The sequence below is a fragment of the Anguilla rostrata genome, chromosome 5, assembly GCF_018555375.3.
Source record: "Anguilla rostrata isolate EN2019 chromosome 5, ASM1855537v3, whole genome shotgun sequence".
In the NCBI taxonomy this organism is placed as follows: Eukaryota; Metazoa; Chordata; class Actinopteri; order Anguilliformes; family Anguillidae; genus Anguilla; species Anguilla rostrata.
The window spans coordinates 7,392,634-7,410,226 of record NC_057937.1 but is presented as its reverse complement, the minus strand read 5'-3'; the positions used below and the strand labels follow the sequence as shown (position 1 = coordinate 7,410,226).

General features: G+C 44.5%; 3 protein-coding genes across 3 annotated transcripts; 2 read left to right on the top strand and 1 right to left on the bottom strand.

Moving 5' to 3' along the window:
- Positions 1 to 78: 78 nt before the first annotated feature.
- On the bottom strand, positions 79 to 6,102 carry LOC135254565 (dihydropteridine reductase-like). The gene is made up of 7 exons (XM_064334835.1): positions 5,939 to 6,102; positions 5,395 to 5,487; positions 5,114 to 5,210; positions 4,525 to 4,665; positions 1,816 to 1,924; positions 1,193 to 1,276; positions 79 to 669 (listed from the first exon to the last, which is right to left on the bottom strand). Exons 1-7 carry the CDS (start codon positions 6,029 to 6,031, stop codon positions 564 to 566), a joined length of 723 nt encoding a protein of 240 aa, XP_064190905.1. The 5' UTR covers positions 6,032 to 6,102; the 3' UTR covers positions 79 to 563.
- Positions 6,103 to 6,639: 537 nt separating this feature from the next.
- On the top strand, positions 6,640 to 8,745 carry clrn2 (clarin 2). The gene is made up of 3 exons (XM_064334836.1): positions 6,640 to 7,457; positions 7,895 to 8,074; positions 8,169 to 8,745. The coding sequence occupies exons 1-3, from the start codon at positions 7,205 to 7,207 to the stop codon at positions 8,435 to 8,437; spliced, it is 702 nt and encodes a 233-aa protein (XP_064190906.1). The 5' UTR covers positions 6,640 to 7,204; the 3' UTR covers positions 8,438 to 8,745.
- An 864-nt stretch (positions 8,746 to 9,609) lies between these two features.
- On the top strand, positions 9,610 to 15,204 carry lap3 (leucine aminopeptidase 3). The gene is made up of 13 exons (XM_064334834.1): positions 9,610 to 9,834; positions 10,302 to 10,417; positions 10,563 to 10,617; positions 10,846 to 10,951; positions 11,200 to 11,359; positions 11,543 to 11,707; positions 12,091 to 12,249; positions 12,617 to 12,741; positions 12,987 to 13,075; positions 13,470 to 13,572; positions 13,696 to 13,775; positions 13,942 to 14,054; positions 14,459 to 15,204. Exons 1-13 carry the CDS (start codon positions 9,739 to 9,741, stop codon positions 14,643 to 14,645), a joined length of 1,554 nt encoding a protein of 517 aa, XP_064190904.1. The 5' UTR covers positions 9,610 to 9,738; the 3' UTR covers positions 14,646 to 15,204.
- Positions 15,205 to 17,593: the final 2,389 nt, after the last annotated feature.

The window sequence follows — 17,593 nt, the reverse complement described above, 5'->3', positions numbered from 1 at the left end:
TACATTATAAAAACAATCTAAACTTTTTTTTTTTTTTTAAAGTTATAATCACAGATCAGGCACAAACCAACACAAAAATGGCACAAATGATTTGTGATTTATTGATTTCTGTGACGTGGGGATGCTTCACATCCTCATAAACCCGTGTCAGCAGCACATCAGAGCTCAACCCCCCCCCCCCCCCCCCAGACACCGTAACGCCATTCTGACAATATATCTTCTCCTGTTCTGTTCTGAGACCACATGTAATTCAGGCTGAACTAAAACACTGCTGCCAGCACACAGGTAACTTGTACAAAATACTGATTTCTACAGTTGAGAGGACAAATCACACTTTTATCATCATATTCAACTGACATTCTCACAAATACTGCTGAGGACAGTGCAAGCACAGGGTAAGGCCACTTCACCAGAAAGTGAAAAACAAGAACAGTGTTAAAAAGAAAAACAGTTTCTCTTTCTTTGGCTCCGTATTTTCTGGCTACAGATGGTGGATTCCTGACAGGACGTTGGAGCAGTGTGTGGCTGCTGCTGCCGCTGCCTGTAGCTAGGGGGCGCTCTCCTCACTGCTGCATGACCTTGGCCTCAGTCTGGCCCCCAGACGTCATGAGCTGCACCAGGCTCCCCGACACCGGGCGGTCCACTCCTGTTGTCCATTTGAGGAAGGTTCTGGAAGGATGGGACAGATATTGCCATATATTCATGTATTTTGCAGCACTGTCTGCACCCTGCACTTTTTTTTTTTTAGAAATTCAACAGAATTGAAGACTCCCACATCTCTAAGGACTCCTTAAACACTCTCAGTCAGGTGTGTAATGGGTGCTTAATTCTGTCAGGACAGCTTTCAGGATTAAACAGTGTTTACAGCAAATCCCTGTCTAATCTTCATCTATCAGATAAATCCTTCAGCCAGACAATACATTCGTTATGTCATACATACAGAACCTGTGCATGTCAGTGTACTACATGAAGAAGACCAGCAGACCAGTGAATGTGATAACTGCTCATGGGGTAAATCGTGCTCTGGTTCTTGTTGCACTCAATTATAAGGCAATAGAAAACAGGCAAAACATATTAGAGTAGCAATCAGCCTTGTTAGAGGACAGAGGCTGCGTGCTACATTAGACAGAGAGAGAAGTTCAATCATCTCACACACACACAAACACACAAACACACACACACACTCGCTTACTCTGCCACAAAATCCAGTGGTGTCCAGGAACCAAAGTCCGCATCAGGCATTGATTTTCTGTTCATGGGCGTATCCAAGGTCTCACTGAGCCACACAGAAAGGAAAAGTAACTGTTAGCATTTCACTGTAAGCCACTGTCCACATTCACAAATAAAACATACCAACTACACACTTTAAACCACTGTCCAGTGTCCACATTCACAAATAAAGTGTACAAACTATAAGCCACTGTCCAATGTGTCCACATTCACAAATACTGCATGACACTGATACTGCTGAACACCACGGGTCCGATACTGCTGAACATTGTGGGCCTGATACTGCTGAACACCATAGGCCCGACACTGCTGAACGCCATAGGCCCGATACTCCTGAACACCATAGGCCTGATACTGCTGAACACCACAGGCCCGATACAGCTGAACACCGTGGTCCTGATACTGCTGAGCACCATAGGCCCGATGCTCCTGAACACCATTGGCCCGATACTGCTGAGCACCATAGGCCCGATACTCCTGAACACCATTGGCCTGATACTGCTGAACATTGTGGGCCTGATACTGCTGAACATTGTGGACCTGATACTGCTGAACACCACAGGCCCGATAGTCCTGAACACTCACGGCAGGATGGCGACGGCGCTGGCGCGCGGCGGGAGGCCACTCTTCTCCCCGGCGAGACTCTGGCACAGCTGGTGCACGGCAGCCTTAGCCATGCCGTATCCCAGCATGCCTGTGGGCGAGGGAGAGGAGAGTTAAACAGCTTTCTTTGCATATTTAACTTGTGCCAGTGTGCCCTGAATTTTGCTTCAATTCCATTTGAACACTACAATATGCTGTGACAATATTGTTCTGAAATGTTCACCCAGTGTGAAAATGGCAACATAGTGAATGCAAGGAATAGGAACTCAACCAGTGTTGAGTGATTTAAAAGGAGAGAAGTGTCCTAAAGTCTGTGAGAGGTAAGCTATAAAGACCGGTGCTGAAATGGGTGTCTAGAGCCCCCCCTTCTCCTGCAGTTCATGGCAGGGATGTCAGGTTCTGATTGACACTGCTCCAGGGTGTCATCTGGCCAATGTCTTGTCTGAGTCCCAGAGAATGCCGTTAGCTTGGCCACAGCCAATGAGATTGAGGGGTGGAGCGCTGACTCAATGAGCATTCCTCAAAATCCATGTCACACATGTCTGTCGTTTTTTTATATTTAGGTGAAGAAATAAACATGTGGTGAACTTTGTCAGAATGATAATAGTTTCTGTCATTTTGCCATATAATCAGAAAGGGACAAAAGTTCACTTTAGGTCGATATGAACGCTTGTTACACTTGTAACTGGAAAGTGCGTGTGTGTTAATGTGTGTGTTTGTTAGTGTGTATGAACGACTCTGCAGACAGGCGGCCCAAACCGGGAGAGAACACGCAGTCTGGCCCTGGCTGGAATGCCACGAGTGTGCAAAACTGCAGGAGTCAATAGGCTGCTTTCTGCTCCCCACACACGCACACAATAGACCATGTGACCTGCCTGCTGAGGCAGCCTTTTCCTGAAGCCTCAGCTGAGCCAATCATTGTCCTCCGTGCACGGGTCTCAGTGTATGTGTCTCTGTGCACGGGTCTCAGTGTATGTGTCTCTGTGCACGGGTCTCAGTGTATGTGTCTCTGTGCACGGGTCTCAGTGTATGTGTCTCTGTGCACAGGCCTCAGTGTATGTGTCTCTGTGCACAGGTCTCAGTGTATGGGTCTCTGTGCACGGGTCTCAGTGTATGTGTCTCAGTGTATGGGTCTCTGTGGACTGCCGGGTCTCAGTGCACGGGTCTCAGTGTATGTGTCTCTGTGCACAGGCCTCAGTGTATGTGTCTCTGTGCACAGGTCTCAGTGTATGGGTCTCTGTGCACGGGTCTCAGTGTATGTGTCTCAGTGTATGGGTCTCAGTGTATGGGTCTCTGTGCACGGGTCTCAGTGTATGTGTCTCTGTGCACGGGTCTCAGTGTATGTGTCTCTGTGCACGGGTCTCAGTGGACTGCCGGGTCTCAGTGCACGGGTCTCAGTGTATGGGTCTCAGTGCACGGGTGTCAGCGTATGTGTCTCTGTGCACAGGTCTCAGTGTATGTGTCTCAGTGCATGGGTCTCAGTGTATGTGTCTCTGTGCACAGGTCTCAGTGTATGTGTCTCTGTGCACAGGTCTCAGTGTATGGGTCTCTGTGCACGGGTCTCAGTGGACTGCAGGGTCTCAGTGCACGGGTCTCAGTGCACGGGTGTCAGTGTATGTGTCTCTGTGCACAGGTCTCAGTGTATGTGTCTCAGTGCACGGGTCTCAGTGTATGTGTCTCTCTGCACGGGTCTCAGTGTATGTGTCTCAGTGTATGGGTCTCTGTGCACGGGTCTCAGTGTATGGGTCTCTGTGCAAGGGTCTCAGTGGACTGCAGGGTCTCAGTGCATAGCTATCTTTCAGTTAAAGGTAACAGACCCCATGGGGTGAACAAAAACTGTGTCCAATGACAGGAGTGCAGTTTCCACTTGTTAAAGAAATTATTAAACATGCCTAACATTGGGAATGTTCTTTCCATGCTATCTTCCACCTTCTAATTCTGAATCCACTGGCGGAAGATATTTCATGCTCAGTTTTAATTTCCTGTAGGGCTGCTGAGCTGTTCAGTCTTCATAACTACTGGAACAATGCGTGACTAAACAAACATGCACCACAAGAGGACAAACACACACACACAGATAATGACTGAATCCTATCGCTTCATCTGATTGGGAAAGGACATTAACCTGATAAGAAAATTGCATAAACGCCATGCAGGGATACAGATAAGGATCTGGGCTTATACCGTTGTACCATTGTACTCCAGCGAAGCTATCACCATGAACAATAAATTATACTGAAAATGTAAGAAACACTGCAGCATTGCCCTTACCTGAAGCCCCAACTAGCATGGCTCTCACCTGGAGCCCCAGGTAGCATTTCTCTCACATGGAGTCCCAGTTAGCATTGCTCTCACCTGGAGCCCCAGCTAGCCTTGATCTCACCTGGAGCCCCAGCTAGCCTTGATCTCACCTGGAGTGCCAGCTAGCCTTGCTCTCACCTGGAGCCCCAGCTAGCCTTGATCTCACCTGGAGCCCCAGCTAGCATTGCTCTCACCTGGAGCCCCAGGTAGCATTGCTCTCACCTGGAGCCCCAGCTAGCATTGCTCTCACCTGGAGCCCCAGGTAGCATTGCTCTCACCTGGAGCCCCAGCTAAACTTGCTCAGACCTGGAGTGCCAGCTAGCCTTGCTCTCACCTGGAGCCCCAGGTAGCCTTGATCTCACCTGGAGCCCCAGGTAGCCTTGCTCTCACCTGGAGTGCCAGCCAGTGCTGCTTTTGCTCCCGCTAAGGTCAGCAGACCCCCGTCTTTCAGGTGCTTGGTGGCCAGATGGCTGGAGATGGTGGACGTCCACACGCTTTGCTTCCACATCAGATCGGCGTTTTTGTACAGAGCTAGAGAGAATACAATGACGTAATGCATGTTCCAGAGATTATGATTTTATGTTTTTTTAAAAAATATATAGGCTATCTTCTGACATTATTTGAATCCAGTAGGAACAAAAAAACATATTGTGAGCAAAAGATTATTAAAGAAAAATGAAACAATTGAACTGAATATTGACAAAATGAGCAGATTTAGGCCTACTGGTTAGTGCTCTTTATTGTGTATAATGCACATTATGCTTTCCTGCATAACTTCTTTAAGAACAGGACATTTTGCCGCCACACTTGCTTAAATGACATAACCGAGTTGTCATTAAATGCAAAGTCAATGTAAAATAGATTTGTTTAATGAAAAAGTGGCTGCTATTTCGATATTTTACTGGAGCTTTGCTGTGAAATGATTGTTTCTGTCGCTATAGTCTTTTAAGATGTTATTTCGATAATATGAGGCACTGACCCTTAGCCTTGGCGCTGCCGCCAGCCCATCCTCCGGCCACACATAGGATCGCGTCCACTTTCTCACCTCCAAGCAACTGGGACACATCTGCAGTCACCTAAAACACATCGGAAACACACACACATCGGGACACACACTCACTCTTCTCCCCCCATTAAAATATACAGTAATTCACGATTTCTTTGTTCCGATCGTGCCAGTCGATTTTTTTCTTTCTCGAGCGCAGCAAATTACAGTATCCTTGACAACTGGATGTGTGAAGTGAAAGATGTCCCTCCTACCTGGTCCGCCTGTTCCGTAAATGACTCGGATTGTTTGACAATCACGTTCGCGTTCGCCTCTTCGTTGGCGCTCAGGTCAATACAGGCAACCCACTTCAAATGACACAAGCAAAGTCGTTACAAACAAATTACGACACACGCTAAGAATGATACTTAAGATGTGTAAGCACGCCTGCGTGTTACTGGTCAAATATCTCAGATAGAGCAAGCAGCATGGTAAACAGATGACTGACATATGCATAGACGCGTTTCATTTAAATTATGGGGGAGATGCACTGCTTGACGCATAGTCAAACATCAAGTCACACAAGCACACTGACAAATTTAGCAATTAAATTTTGGGGGTGACATGTCTCCCCCCACCCCAAAACCAATGCACATTAATGCCTGAAACAGTGGCATCTCAGAACTCCCCAACTAAGCTATCATGCACAGAACACTGGCTAACCAGACGGCTAATTCTAGTTAACGTATCTGCATGCCCAAATGCTGCGATAGCCCCACAGTGACAGTTATCAACTGTAAAATATCGTCTGGGACTTACCCAGCTTTTTGACTTGAAGAACTCGACACATCTGGAACCGAGGGCACCTCTCCCCCCGTAAATAATAACCCGCTGCACTTCAGCACCTGCCATGCTGTTCCTTCTGCACCAAAGAACCAAATAAACTCAGGCAAACACGCCCACGCTGCAGGTCAGTGTGAATCACAATGACTGGCATGTCGCTGCTCCCGCCCATCGGCCGGGTAAAGGTGTAAAGAGCAGAACACAGCGCCACTTGTAGGCCGGCGGACTTACACACCGTAGTCTATTTGGACGTCATTTGTTGAACCTTTGAGTGGCTATATTATTGCCGACTAGGATTTAAAATCATTGTCCATCTGCCATATGATAATATTAATGACCCACTCCAGTGAGAATTGTGAGTTATTTTTGGCTGTAACGTGTTGTAGGTTCGTAAAGCAAAACATCGACCGTGTCTATGAATATTTACACAATAGGTTTACTTAAAAGGGGGCAATCTATGCCCATGACACCTCTGTGTTTAAAAAAAAAACAAAAAAAAAAAAACAGGGAATTGTTTTACATTGAGTGAGTTTAAAGGGAGGAAATATATGGTTACTGCCGACAGTTTTATCCCCTGCCCAAGCAGCACTGCTTAATATTCAGTGGCTGGGTTCTGAACATTTCCCCCACATTTAGTTTCAGCGTCATTAAACATGATGTCTTGACCTTATGGTTCTATTTCTTCACCGTCTGGAACTCAGTGGCTAGGAAGAATCGCTCCGCTCACGCGTGAGGCTGACCTTTAGGGACAGAGTGAGATGGCAGTCCTCTGTCATCTGATACACGGTAATGGCATGGCTGTAGATGAATAGCAGAGGGTGTCCGTGCCTAATATTGAGACATTTTAATATTTCAATCTGACAGCATCGCATTTGGAAGGAGGGCAAACATGGGAAGATGGTCTCTGTTTATTAAAGGTGGAGGAGGGGAAATTAAACCATTGGCTGGAACACTAGCACCGTGTGAGAGATAGAATTTCCTCCTGAGGCAAGCCAGGTCTCTTTGTCACAGTAGATTCTGTTTCCAGACCTTCTAACGACAACATGCTATTTTCAAAATAAGCTGGACATTTCTGAACCCCTTATGGGACTGTTTTGACTCTGCAATCAAGCTAAAATGCAGGACTGGTTTGGTAACTATTTGTATATTCCTAATGTAGCATTACTGCCATGAGATCACTGGCACAACCTGGCATCATGTTACGGCTTGGCAGAATGGGGTCAGAATATCATAAGCTATGAAATGCCTGGGATCTGGAAGAAGATTACTTTTTCCTTGGCTTCCGTGCTCAGCATCGCGTCTATTGTCCTGATCGTGGTGGCTCTCTCTACGGAGAAGTGGGTGACTGGAAAGATCCTGTGCAAAACTGGAGCAGAGCTGGTGAACGCCTCAGATCCGGAGCTGGTGAAATTCGTCGGGGATGTTTACTTTGGACTTTTCAAAGGTGGAAGAATCTGGAAATGTGGCCTGGGAAGCCGACGGTCCAAGATCTACAGTAAGAATGTGTGCGATTCTGTGAGCTATTGTAGTGTGTGGAACATGCCTGCTTAGACAGAACAACATTCCTGCATTTTCATTTAATTAATGTAAAACATTCATACTCTGCCATTACAAGGCTTTGTGATAAAAAAATAAACATATATATACAAAACAGTGGAACTGATATAGAAATACTTCTTTCCACACAAAATGGGATTGCATTGTGTTGTTCTCCAGTTTTATTAGTGCCAATTTGATATTCTATTTAAAAATTCTAAATCATTTAAATGCTGTATATAAACCTGGCATTAAAGTTGAAACAGCACAGCAAGTCACAATAGTGACAGAATTTTATTCAGTTGCTGTGTTTTTGCAGTTATTTTGAAATCAGTGAGTCAACACACTCTGAAAATGTGCATTATGTCTTTTTTTTTGTTTGTTGTCATTTTCCAGTTTTCCCCAAACTCGTGAGGAGGCTGAACGGTGGACTTCACGTGATCATCATCTTGTTTCTCTTCGTCGCCATAGGGTTTGCTTCAGTCAGTCTGGCATTCTGCATTTATAATGCGAGAAAAGTTCCATACCAGTCAATAAAAGGCCCACCGGGACTATACTTATGGAACTTCATTGCAGGTATGACAGCATAACCGTTATACAGGGAACAGTGAAGCGTCAGCGCTGAGACTCTGGCGGCCCGTAACTGTGACTCTCTGTGACCTCCCTCCAGGTCTCTTTGGAGCGTTCGCCATCGTCTGCTTCGTCGCGGCCACGAAGCACCACCGACTCACTGAGAGGGTGGCCAACTTCAGGGAGGAAATCTTCCAGTTCATCGTCCTGGAGGAAGACTACGACTTCTCCTTCTGGCTGTGCGTGGCGAGCGCGGCGACGCACGGGGCAAACTTTATCGTCGTGACCATGAGCAGGATCCACCTTCCGAAAATACAGACCAAGAAGCCAGAGGAACCGACAGCCAGAGCAGAAGACCTCCTGTACTGAGAAGGACTTGCAGCTCTGGATAGCCTTGAGTGCTAATGCATGCATTAGTATGAGAACATGCAAAAATTACAGGCTCTACATCCCAGAGAAGGCACCACTGTTTTTAACATGTACAGCTATGTGAGTTACCCGAACAAGGAACATACAGTACAATTATCAAATGAACAATAGAGCAATCTGTTAGTGACTGGTACCTATATGACACTGTACAGCGATTAAATGTAAAACCATTTAAAGCTATTTAGCATTTCCTTTAGAATGTTTGTATAAAATAAAAATGTACATGATGGCACAAACCTCAAGCTTCACTTTATTTATTTTTTTACTACAGTGAAGTTTTCTTAAATCAAGTTCAGGCATTATATGCAGTGTAATGATTGCATGCCCTCTACCCCTATTCTTATCAGAGGTTCTGTTATATTTCAGTTGTGTTCTACATGTTAAGATGTCACTAAAATGATGAAATATGATTTCTTATTCTTGGGTAGACATTTAAGTGCCATGTCTGAGGACATTAAATTTAAGCAGGTATGAATGGGGCATCTCAGCATCAAGTGATCACCAGTCAGCACTTGCCAATTACGTTCTGGTGAATTGGTTTTCAGAAGAAGCTTCACCTGATGTGACCACCCACACATCCAGTCACGTTTCTTAGCCCTGTCCCCAGCCTGAGGCTGCGGAACAAGTGGGCACTGACAGGAACAGCAGCAGGTAGATCTAAGAGGGAGCACGTGTGTGTAAGAGTGGGCAGTGAATGTACTGCCACTGATGATGGGCGAGTGGACTTAAGTTACTAAGAAATAAAACGTTCTTGCATTTTTCATATGCATTTAATAATATAACTATGTGATTACGTTGATACAAGGTAGTTTGCAGTCACAGGGATGTTTTGGATATGGCGATGTTTCCCCGGTTTGCATGGAAGCATCTGCGTAATTGCCCAACATTGGGGAAATACGGCTTTTTTAGTTTCATATTGTTGGATGCTTTGTAGCAACTCGTCATACCTTTCATATCAATAAGTTGGTTCGCATAAAAATTTTAGCAAGAGTGTTTTTACAAATGCGTAAAGTGCATGCATTGTACCCGTAATTTGGCTTTTGTTACTCTGAAAACGTTTTTGGTGAGGAACTCCTCTTGCGAGGTATCCCTTACTCGTTGTGTCGCTCTCGGATGACATAAGCAAACGCGACAGTAAAAGGTTGGAATGACTTATGAAAGCTCGATAATGAATGCACATGTGACTTTTTTGTCGGTATTGTAAAACTGACCTATGGTATACTTTATTGTTCTACAGAATAATGATGCTTCCGTTTAGAAAATTACTATTACCTTTGGTTAGTAGACCAAGCTGTAGACCATTTTCAGTATCCCAAAACTACTGGCATGCCAAAAAAGTAAGTGTCCTTTCTCGCCGCTTAACAGTTACTATACGATGTCGCTATTATATAATGTCGTCGCCAGCCAGTTATATCGATATTATTAGTTTGCTTCATTGCGTACATTTTAAACCCGATTCATCCTCACACAATTTAATTTACGGTCTTAATGTACTCAGGTCGTTACTGTTGATCCAGCAATCTAACTGTTTAAACTGAGAACACTGCACATCTTTTTTTATCTAGCAAGTTATTTGACCGTGGTATTGTTGTACTGGGTTAGTAAAACTATTTAAACGGATAGATTAACATACAGATTGTCATGGAAACAAATAGACCTGCTCAGTCCCGAGCTGCTTCAAATAGTGTGCAAAGTTCAACAGCAGTCTTTCACACTGTGTGCTTCAGTGTTGTGTACGTGGTATTTGAATAATCTCGCTGATTATTAACGAGTTGCCATGACATCGGTGTCGCTGCATCCACAGGGCCTGGTACTTGGTGTGTACGAGAAAGAAAAGGACGATGAGAGCCTGCGTTTCACGGAGGCGGCGGAGAGTTTTGACCGCTCACTGTCAGGAAAGCTACGAGAGCTGTTGTCAATGTGAGTCTGATGAAACAAGTGCAATGAACGACGTGGCTGGGATTGTGCATTTGTCGGCACAGTTAATCAACGTTACAAAAATGGCTAAAATGCTTTTTAAATGATTGTATTTATGAATGTACACTTTTCCGTTAACGCAACACAGATCTGGACCAGCGCTGAAAAAGGGGAAAAGCCGGGTATTTTATGGTGTACATCAGGTACGTTAGCAAACACACTTATGTCAATTAGATGAAATTGTATGTATGTGATTAGCACATCACAAAAATGCAAATCTACAGCTCAATATCAAACTTCAGTTTTACTTCAAAGTATTCTGGAATGTGACTTTTGACTTTTTTGTGTCAAATGTAAATTATTTAAAATTAAATGATTTAAATTCTTTCAGTGCAGGTAACACAATTTCCCACCTTTCTATTTTACTTCAGGATTTTTCCAGCATTGTTGTTGTCGGTCTTGGTAAACATTCAGCAGAGGTTTGTGGCAAAGAGAACTGGGACAGTTGCAAAGAAAATATTCGAGCTGCTGTTTCAGGTAAAAATGCCTAGTTTACAGATTGTCTGCTTGTATCATGATGACTCCTGTCTGTAGTCTGTGCTCACTCAGTGGCCCAGTCTAGTTCATTTAAGCTCCTATACTGATGTACTTGACAAATGACAACTGAAAACTGATACAGTGTGCAGTTGCAGCACTGCTGCGTGTAACCAACTAATGAGCTGACTATGGCTGACTGTCCCTGTGCTGTCTCTGTTCTGACTGCACTGCCCCCCCCCTCCCCCCAGTGGGCTGCAGACTGCTGCAGGACCTGGAGCTGGGGGAGGTGGAGGTGGACCCCTGTGGCGACGCCCAGGCCGCGGCGGAGGGGGCGGTCCTGGGGCTCTTCCAGTATGATGAGTTCAAGCAGAAGAAGAAGACGCCCGTCAAAACTCAGCTGCACGGCAGGTGTGCTGGAACCCGTGCATACTTCACTACAGTCCTGCAGCAGCAGCAGCCGACACACATCTCCACATCCTTATTTTAAAATGCAGTCATGCTGCTCACTTTCTGCGTCATGGAGAAGCTCATTGCAGCCCAAGAGTTTAAAGTATTCCTTTTTTCATGTATAAAGTATTCGTTGTTCTTCAGCTCCAGTACCGCAGCTTGGCAGAGGGGCGTCCTGTACGCGGAAGGACAGAATCTGGCCCGTCGCTTGATGGAAGCACCAGCCAATCACGTCACCCCAACGTTTTTTGCGGACTGCATACAACAGGAACTTTCACCGTTCTCCGACAAAGTTGCTGTCCATAAAAGGTAGCGTCAGATTTGATGATGTTTTCCCCTGAGCCTGGCCAGGGACCAACACTGATAGAACCTGGAGTGATGTCTGAGCTTACATTTTTACTAACGATAAGATTTACTGTTATTCAGAGGTTTCCGGTATGAATTTCAGTGGCAGCTGAATTCAGGCATTATGGTTTAATTGAATCAGAGCCAGAGTTTTTTAAGTCAGTACTTTCCGCATTGTTCTTTTGCCATTTTTACAACAAGGTATTTAAGCAATTCATGTTTAGTTCCCATCAAGATATAAAGTAACCATCAATTTAAACGGTCACCTATTACAAAATAAGCCAGACAGGACATTGTACAGCTGTTTTTTTTTGTTGTAAATGTGTGTATGTATGCGTTTCTGGCAGACAGCAGTCCTGGATAGAGGAGCAGAAGATGGGGGCATTCTTAAGTGTCTCAAAAGGCTCAGAGGAGCCCCCTGTCTTCCTGGAGCTGCACTACAAGGGAAGCCTGGAATCCGGTCAGCCGCCACTGGTACTAGTCGGGAAAGGAATTACTTTTGACAGGTATTGTAAACATGATCGTATCTACTTCCTCTTTTCATTACTTTATTACTTCCTTCTTAAATGTTTTGTTAAATCAGGAATGTCAGGAGTAAGAAAAAGTACACCGTGGGTATGTTTTAAGTGGCTGAGTAGCACAGTGGGTGTGTTTTACTGTATGAGTAACACAGTGGGTGTGTTTTACAGTATGAGTAGCACAGTGGGTGTGTTTTACTGTATGAGTAACACAGTGGGTAACTGTATGAGTAGCACAGCGGGTGTGTTTTATGTCTCTGAGTAGCACAGTGGGTGTGTTTTATGTCTCTAAGTAACACAGTGGGTGTGTTTTATGTCTCTTGAGTAACACCGTGGGTGTGTTTTATGTTTTTAGCGGTGGGATTTCTCTGAAGCCCTCCTCAGGAATGGACGCCATGAGGGCGGATATGGGCGGGGCCGCGACCGTCTGCTCCGCCGTCGTCACCGCGGCGGCCCTGAAACTTCCCATCAACATCATCGGTGAGGTCACGGCGAGCCTAAGAACATTCCGGCAACTTAACAATCGACCATCGACAACCGCTGAAGCATCGTCAGAGTTTCTACGCGTTTTCATTCGCTGCTGCTCATTACCGCACGTTCCGAATCATCCAGAACCTTGCTGTTTGTCTGCGAGTTTTGTGTTCGGCGTTTGCCTGTGCGTGAATTTGTGTTCAGTGGGGTTTGTTTGTCTGCGCGTGAATTTCACAGGGTTTTGTTTTCTCAAGGTCTGGCGCCTCTGTGTGAAAACATGCCCAGTGGGAAAGCTAATAAGCCTGGTGACGTTGTCAGGGCGAAAAACGGAAAAACCATCCAGGTACTGCTCTGCTTTTTTGTACATACAGTGTTCTTTCATTAGGCTGCATTGGTTTGTAATACCTGCGTACAGGACAGGCTGTGGAACATGTTTCAGATATTCTCTGCGCTTAGAACCTGCAGTAGAACCTGCAGTTTAAAGCAGTAGAAGTCTGTTGAGACAATCTGGATTATACCGTCAGATACTTTGAGCAGCAGATTTTCAGGGAGGTAGACATGTTCTGGAGTATATGCCATCAATCCTGAATTAGTATTTAAGTATCGGACGGACTTGCAATTGCAATTGCTCCTTGCAATTTGACTTGTTTGAATCATAGTAATGAGATCATTTTAAACTAGATTTAAAATTTAGGCGGATACTTGTGCTTAAAGCCCACCCCTGTGTTTCCCTCCAGGTGGATAACACAGACGCAGAAGGCAGACTCATACTGGCCGACGCCCTCTGCTACGCCCACAGCTTCAACCCCAAAGCGATCATCAACGCTGCCACTTTAACGGGTACGGAGTGCGCGCGATTCACTGAACTCGACGCCGCGACCAGTATATCTGCTGCTTGATTTCATACAAGCTGAAAACGTACTGATGTTGAGCGTTTTGTGAGTTTTGTTAATGGGTTTACAGGTGCGATGGATGTAGCTTTAGGATCTGCTGCTACGGGAGTATTCACCAATTCTGATTGGCTGTGGAGTCGCCTGCATAAGGTATGTATATTAATATTGGACTGAACACTTCCCTTTGCAGATATTTCCTGGTAAACAGAAATTATATTGCGTTGATGTTGTGTGTTTGATTTGAGCAAGCATCGTGAGTAATACTGTGTGTTTGATTTGAGCAAGCGTCGTGAGTAATATTGTGTGTTTGATTCAGGCGAGCATCGTGACTGGCGATCGAGTCTGGCGAATGCCCCTGTTCCAGCATTACACCCGACAGGTCACTGACTGCCAGCTGGCTGACCTCAACAACATTGGGAAATACAGCCGGTGGGTGAATGCAATAGAATAAAGCTGATTTTTTAAAAGTAAGATTTTCTGGTTCCTTTTAGGGAACTACAACAGAGCGAGAGAGGATGTTGGCAGGAATTGCTTTCATGTCATTTGCATTTTTCTGCTTCAAGTAAATGTCACCATTTATATTTCTGCAGTGCATCTCATTTTCCAATCACCTGTAAAGGTTAATGGGACAGAAGCAATTCTTCATTCATTTCATTCTGTCAATGTAATTGGCTGAGAGGTGGTTTGCAATGTGATTGGCTGAGAGGGGGGTTGTGATGTGATTGGCTGTGAGGGGGATAGCGATGTGATTGGCTGAGAGGGGGATTGCGATGTGATTGGCTGAGAGTGGGATTTCATTGTGATTGGCTGAGAGGAGGTTTGTCCGCCCACAGGTCTGGAGGTGCATGCACTGCAGCGGCGTTTCTGGGTGAGTTTGTGACGGCCCCACACTGGGCGCACCTGGACATCGCCGGGGTGATGTCAAACAAAGACGAGGTCCCGTACCTGCGCAAGGGCATGTCAGGCCGACCCACGCGGACCCTGGTGGAGTTCGCCGCTGGCCTCAGTGCAGAATCCTGAAAGAACTGGCTCTAGATCTCCTAGAACCGGCTGGGTCTATCCAGTTATGTAAATCCAATTTTAACAAGTGCGTTTTCATTTGTTGAGTAATTCATAACTGTGGTAAGACGTCACGTGTAAAGGAAGATTTCTTAACAAACTGCACAACGCTCCAACATTTGGAGGACAAAAAGAAATAAGGATTCAACAGAGATTTATACCTATACTGTATCCAATATTACTTTTAAGGAAATGTTTTAAGCTTTTGTAATGATCCAGAATTATTGGCTATCCAACACTATCTGCCAGTGACACTGCAGCAGCCACAAGGAGCATCTAAATAAAGTGTCATAATTCATTTCCTGAAAATATCTGTACTGTGTAATGCAATAAAACGGTGATGTTAAAAAACGTGTGTATTGTTAAACTCATGATCATTGTGTTGTGTATTATTAAAGTTATGAGCATTGTGGGCCAAATGCAGTTGACAACGGTTCTCGGTATGAGAGTCAGTGTAACTATTATAACGAAGATGTTTGCAGATGTGAACGATTTCAGTGAAATACTAAACTATTATATCAAGGTGTTGGGAGTTTATAAATTCACACACACACACACACAGACACAAAGGGACTTACTTATAAGCTTAGTTGTTGTAAAAAATAATCTGGATGTAATGATGGTAATTTTTTTGAACGTTTATTTGTTCCCATTCAAATTTGATGCCAATATTTTTCTTGGATTACTGCATTGTGACTCTCCAGCAGGTGGCGATATACCATTGAGTTACGCAAGCCAGCTTTACTGCAGTGGAGGATTGTCGTGAGTCATCTTCACAAAAACACTGTCATTTCACCTCTCTCGTTTCTGACTTGTCAAGGAAAGCCTACACTTAGCTAAAGAATACCTATTTTACCTATAAGGCCTATGTTCCTATAAGCTTATTTTACAAAACAGTCCTTGGAAACATTTACTGACAGTTGCATGTTCACACCACCATCACCCTCGTTAATAATGCAGCAGAACCGTGTCAGTACAGAGACATCCAGTGAATTTGGGAGTTCAGGCAGCACAGCGGAATCGTGTCAGTGCAAAGACAGCTGGAATGCGTCCTGCGTAAAAATGTTAACAGACGAAAATCCGCATCTCACTAAACAGACCCAGAGCCAGAGCAGTGCACCAGAGACCAATGATATGAAGATACGTCCCAGCATTCTCTGTGGAACATTAGACAATTGGATGTTTGGAGCCAGCACCAGACACTACCATTGCAGTACAAATGGTATGTCAGTATACATGTAAGTTGTGTTGGTATACGTGCAGAGTGTGTTGGCCCTGTATACGTGTAGCGAGTGTTGGTAAATGTGTTTACAATTTTAATGTTTTTTTTTTTTAATTATTCAAATCCGAATTAAAAAAAAAAATGTGTCAGCCCCTCTGTGTGTTATCTCATGCTGTTAGCATACTTTGCCCTATAAACATCTGCTTCACCCTGACTTTTCTGCGATTTCTTGCTTGTTACCAGCCAATCACAGCCCTGGGGTCTGTATAGCATCAGCCAACAGCAGGGTGCAGATGTGTTACCTGTCTCTTAGCAACGCTCAGACAGAAAACATTACTTGGATCTGGCATCTGTCCAGCTGCCTGTGATTTCAGCCTAAACAGCCCACTGCTGAGGTCCAAATTATTTCCTCCTGTCATGGAACAGTGGCCTTCCTGCAGGGTTCCGAGATCCTCCCCTGTGATGCAGTCATTTCCTCATCTGTTTCTATGGCAACCTAACGAAGGAGTGGAGAGTTGACAGCCTGCCACCAAAGTCCAAAGCCTGTCCTCCATCTACAGGCTGCACAGAGAGCTAGACTTTTGCCTTTGATTTTTGAAAGCATTCATAGAATTCATACAGCTGTAATTCACTATGGAGGCCATCCGAAACCCAAAATGAAAGCATGCCATCATTATAACTACATTTTGCCTGGCTTTTGTTTGGCACTTTTATACATTAATTGTTTTCTTATCAGACGTAACCAAAAAAAAAAAGTAAATAAATAAATAAAGCTTCCATGCCTTGAACAGCAGATTTGAAAACTAGCGGTTGTCAGCAAGCTTGATGACAATCACAATTAGTTAACAACAGTGCTGTTCTTCAGAGAGGAGCATTTAAGTAAATCACATGGAACTGCCTGCCCATTTGAATGGTGGGTTGGTGTGGAACCCATTTGAAGTGCTCTGCTGTGGAAAAAGGAGAACGCTCGTACTAGCTGACCTAGTGTCTACTTATTTTCTCAACTATAAAGAAAACTGCCGGGGCTTCAGCATGTGAGAAAAGTAAAGACGCTTTAGGAGGTAAAATATTCAAAAGATTTACAGACCAGCATCCTGAGACGCATATTTCACTAACTGGTAACAGACTGTTTTGGATAATGTCCTGCGTGAAACAAAACTTTATAAGCAGCCACGCCACTCCTGTGTCCTTTTTTACTTCAGTGGTAAATTAGGTATGACTGGGAAAGCAAACTGTAAAAACAGCAAGCAAGCCCTGGCTTCCAGTTGGACAGTAAATGCCATTAGCCACTGTGCTGTAGTCAGACACAGGCATAAATGCACAATCAGTCAGAGTCACACACACACACACACACACACACGCACACGAGAAGGACCTAGGCAAGTCTTTCAGTCATTTCAGACTTGCTTAGTCTGTGGGAGCACTGGACAGTACAGGAATGCCTCTAAATGCCAAATTCTCTCCAGGGTTTACATTGAATGATTAATTAGTATAAACACAGCCATTTCCCAAGAGTCTCGCTCTCAGTATCTCTACATTATCCAATATCAGCTGGTTTGCTCTACAAACCAAACCATATCCCTGGGAAAGAAAATTTTCTTTTCATTTTTTTTTTGTAAGACAGCAGTTCTATGCTTCTCTTCAGTGGATTTAAGAAGCTGCTGTTCATTTTTTTTCTGGAACAGAA

Excerpts from the sequence above, each read along its gene's own strand:
- LOC135254565 (XM_064334835.1), bottom strand. The coding sequence starts at position 6,031 with ATGGCAGGTGCTGAAGTGCAGCGGGTTATTATTTACGGGGGGAGAGGT. Across the intron at positions 5,211-5,394 it reads TTACGGAACAGGCGGACCAG|GTGACTGCAGATGTGTCCCA; the intron begins GTAGGAGGGACA and ends GATGTGTTTTAG. Across the intron at positions 1,277-1,815 it reads AGCGCCGTCGCCATCCTGCC|TGAGACCTTGGATACGCCCA; the intron begins GTGAGTGTTCAG and ends TGTGTGGCTCAG.
- clrn2 (XM_064334836.1), top strand. The coding sequence starts at position 7,205 with ATGCCTGGGATCTGGAAGAAGATTACTTTTTCCTTGGCTTCCGTGCTC. Across the intron at positions 7,458-7,894 it reads CCGACGGTCCAAGATCTACA|TTTTCCCCAAACTCGTGAGG; the intron begins GTAAGAATGTGT and ends GTCATTTTCCAG. Across the intron at positions 8,075-8,168 it reads CTTATGGAACTTCATTGCAG|GTCTCTTTGGAGCGTTCGCC; the intron begins GTATGACAGCAT and ends ACCTCCCTCCAG.
- lap3 (XM_064334834.1), top strand. The coding sequence starts at position 9,739 with ATGATGCTTCCGTTTAGAAAATTACTATTACCTTTGGTTAGTAGACCA. Across the intron at positions 13,573-13,695 it reads CAACGCTGCCACTTTAACGG|GTGCGATGGATGTAGCTTTA; the intron begins GTACGGAGTGCG and ends ATGGGTTTACAG. Across the intron at positions 13,776-13,941 it reads TGTGGAGTCGCCTGCATAAG|GCGAGCATCGTGACTGGCGA; the intron begins GTATGTATATTA and ends TGTTTGATTCAG.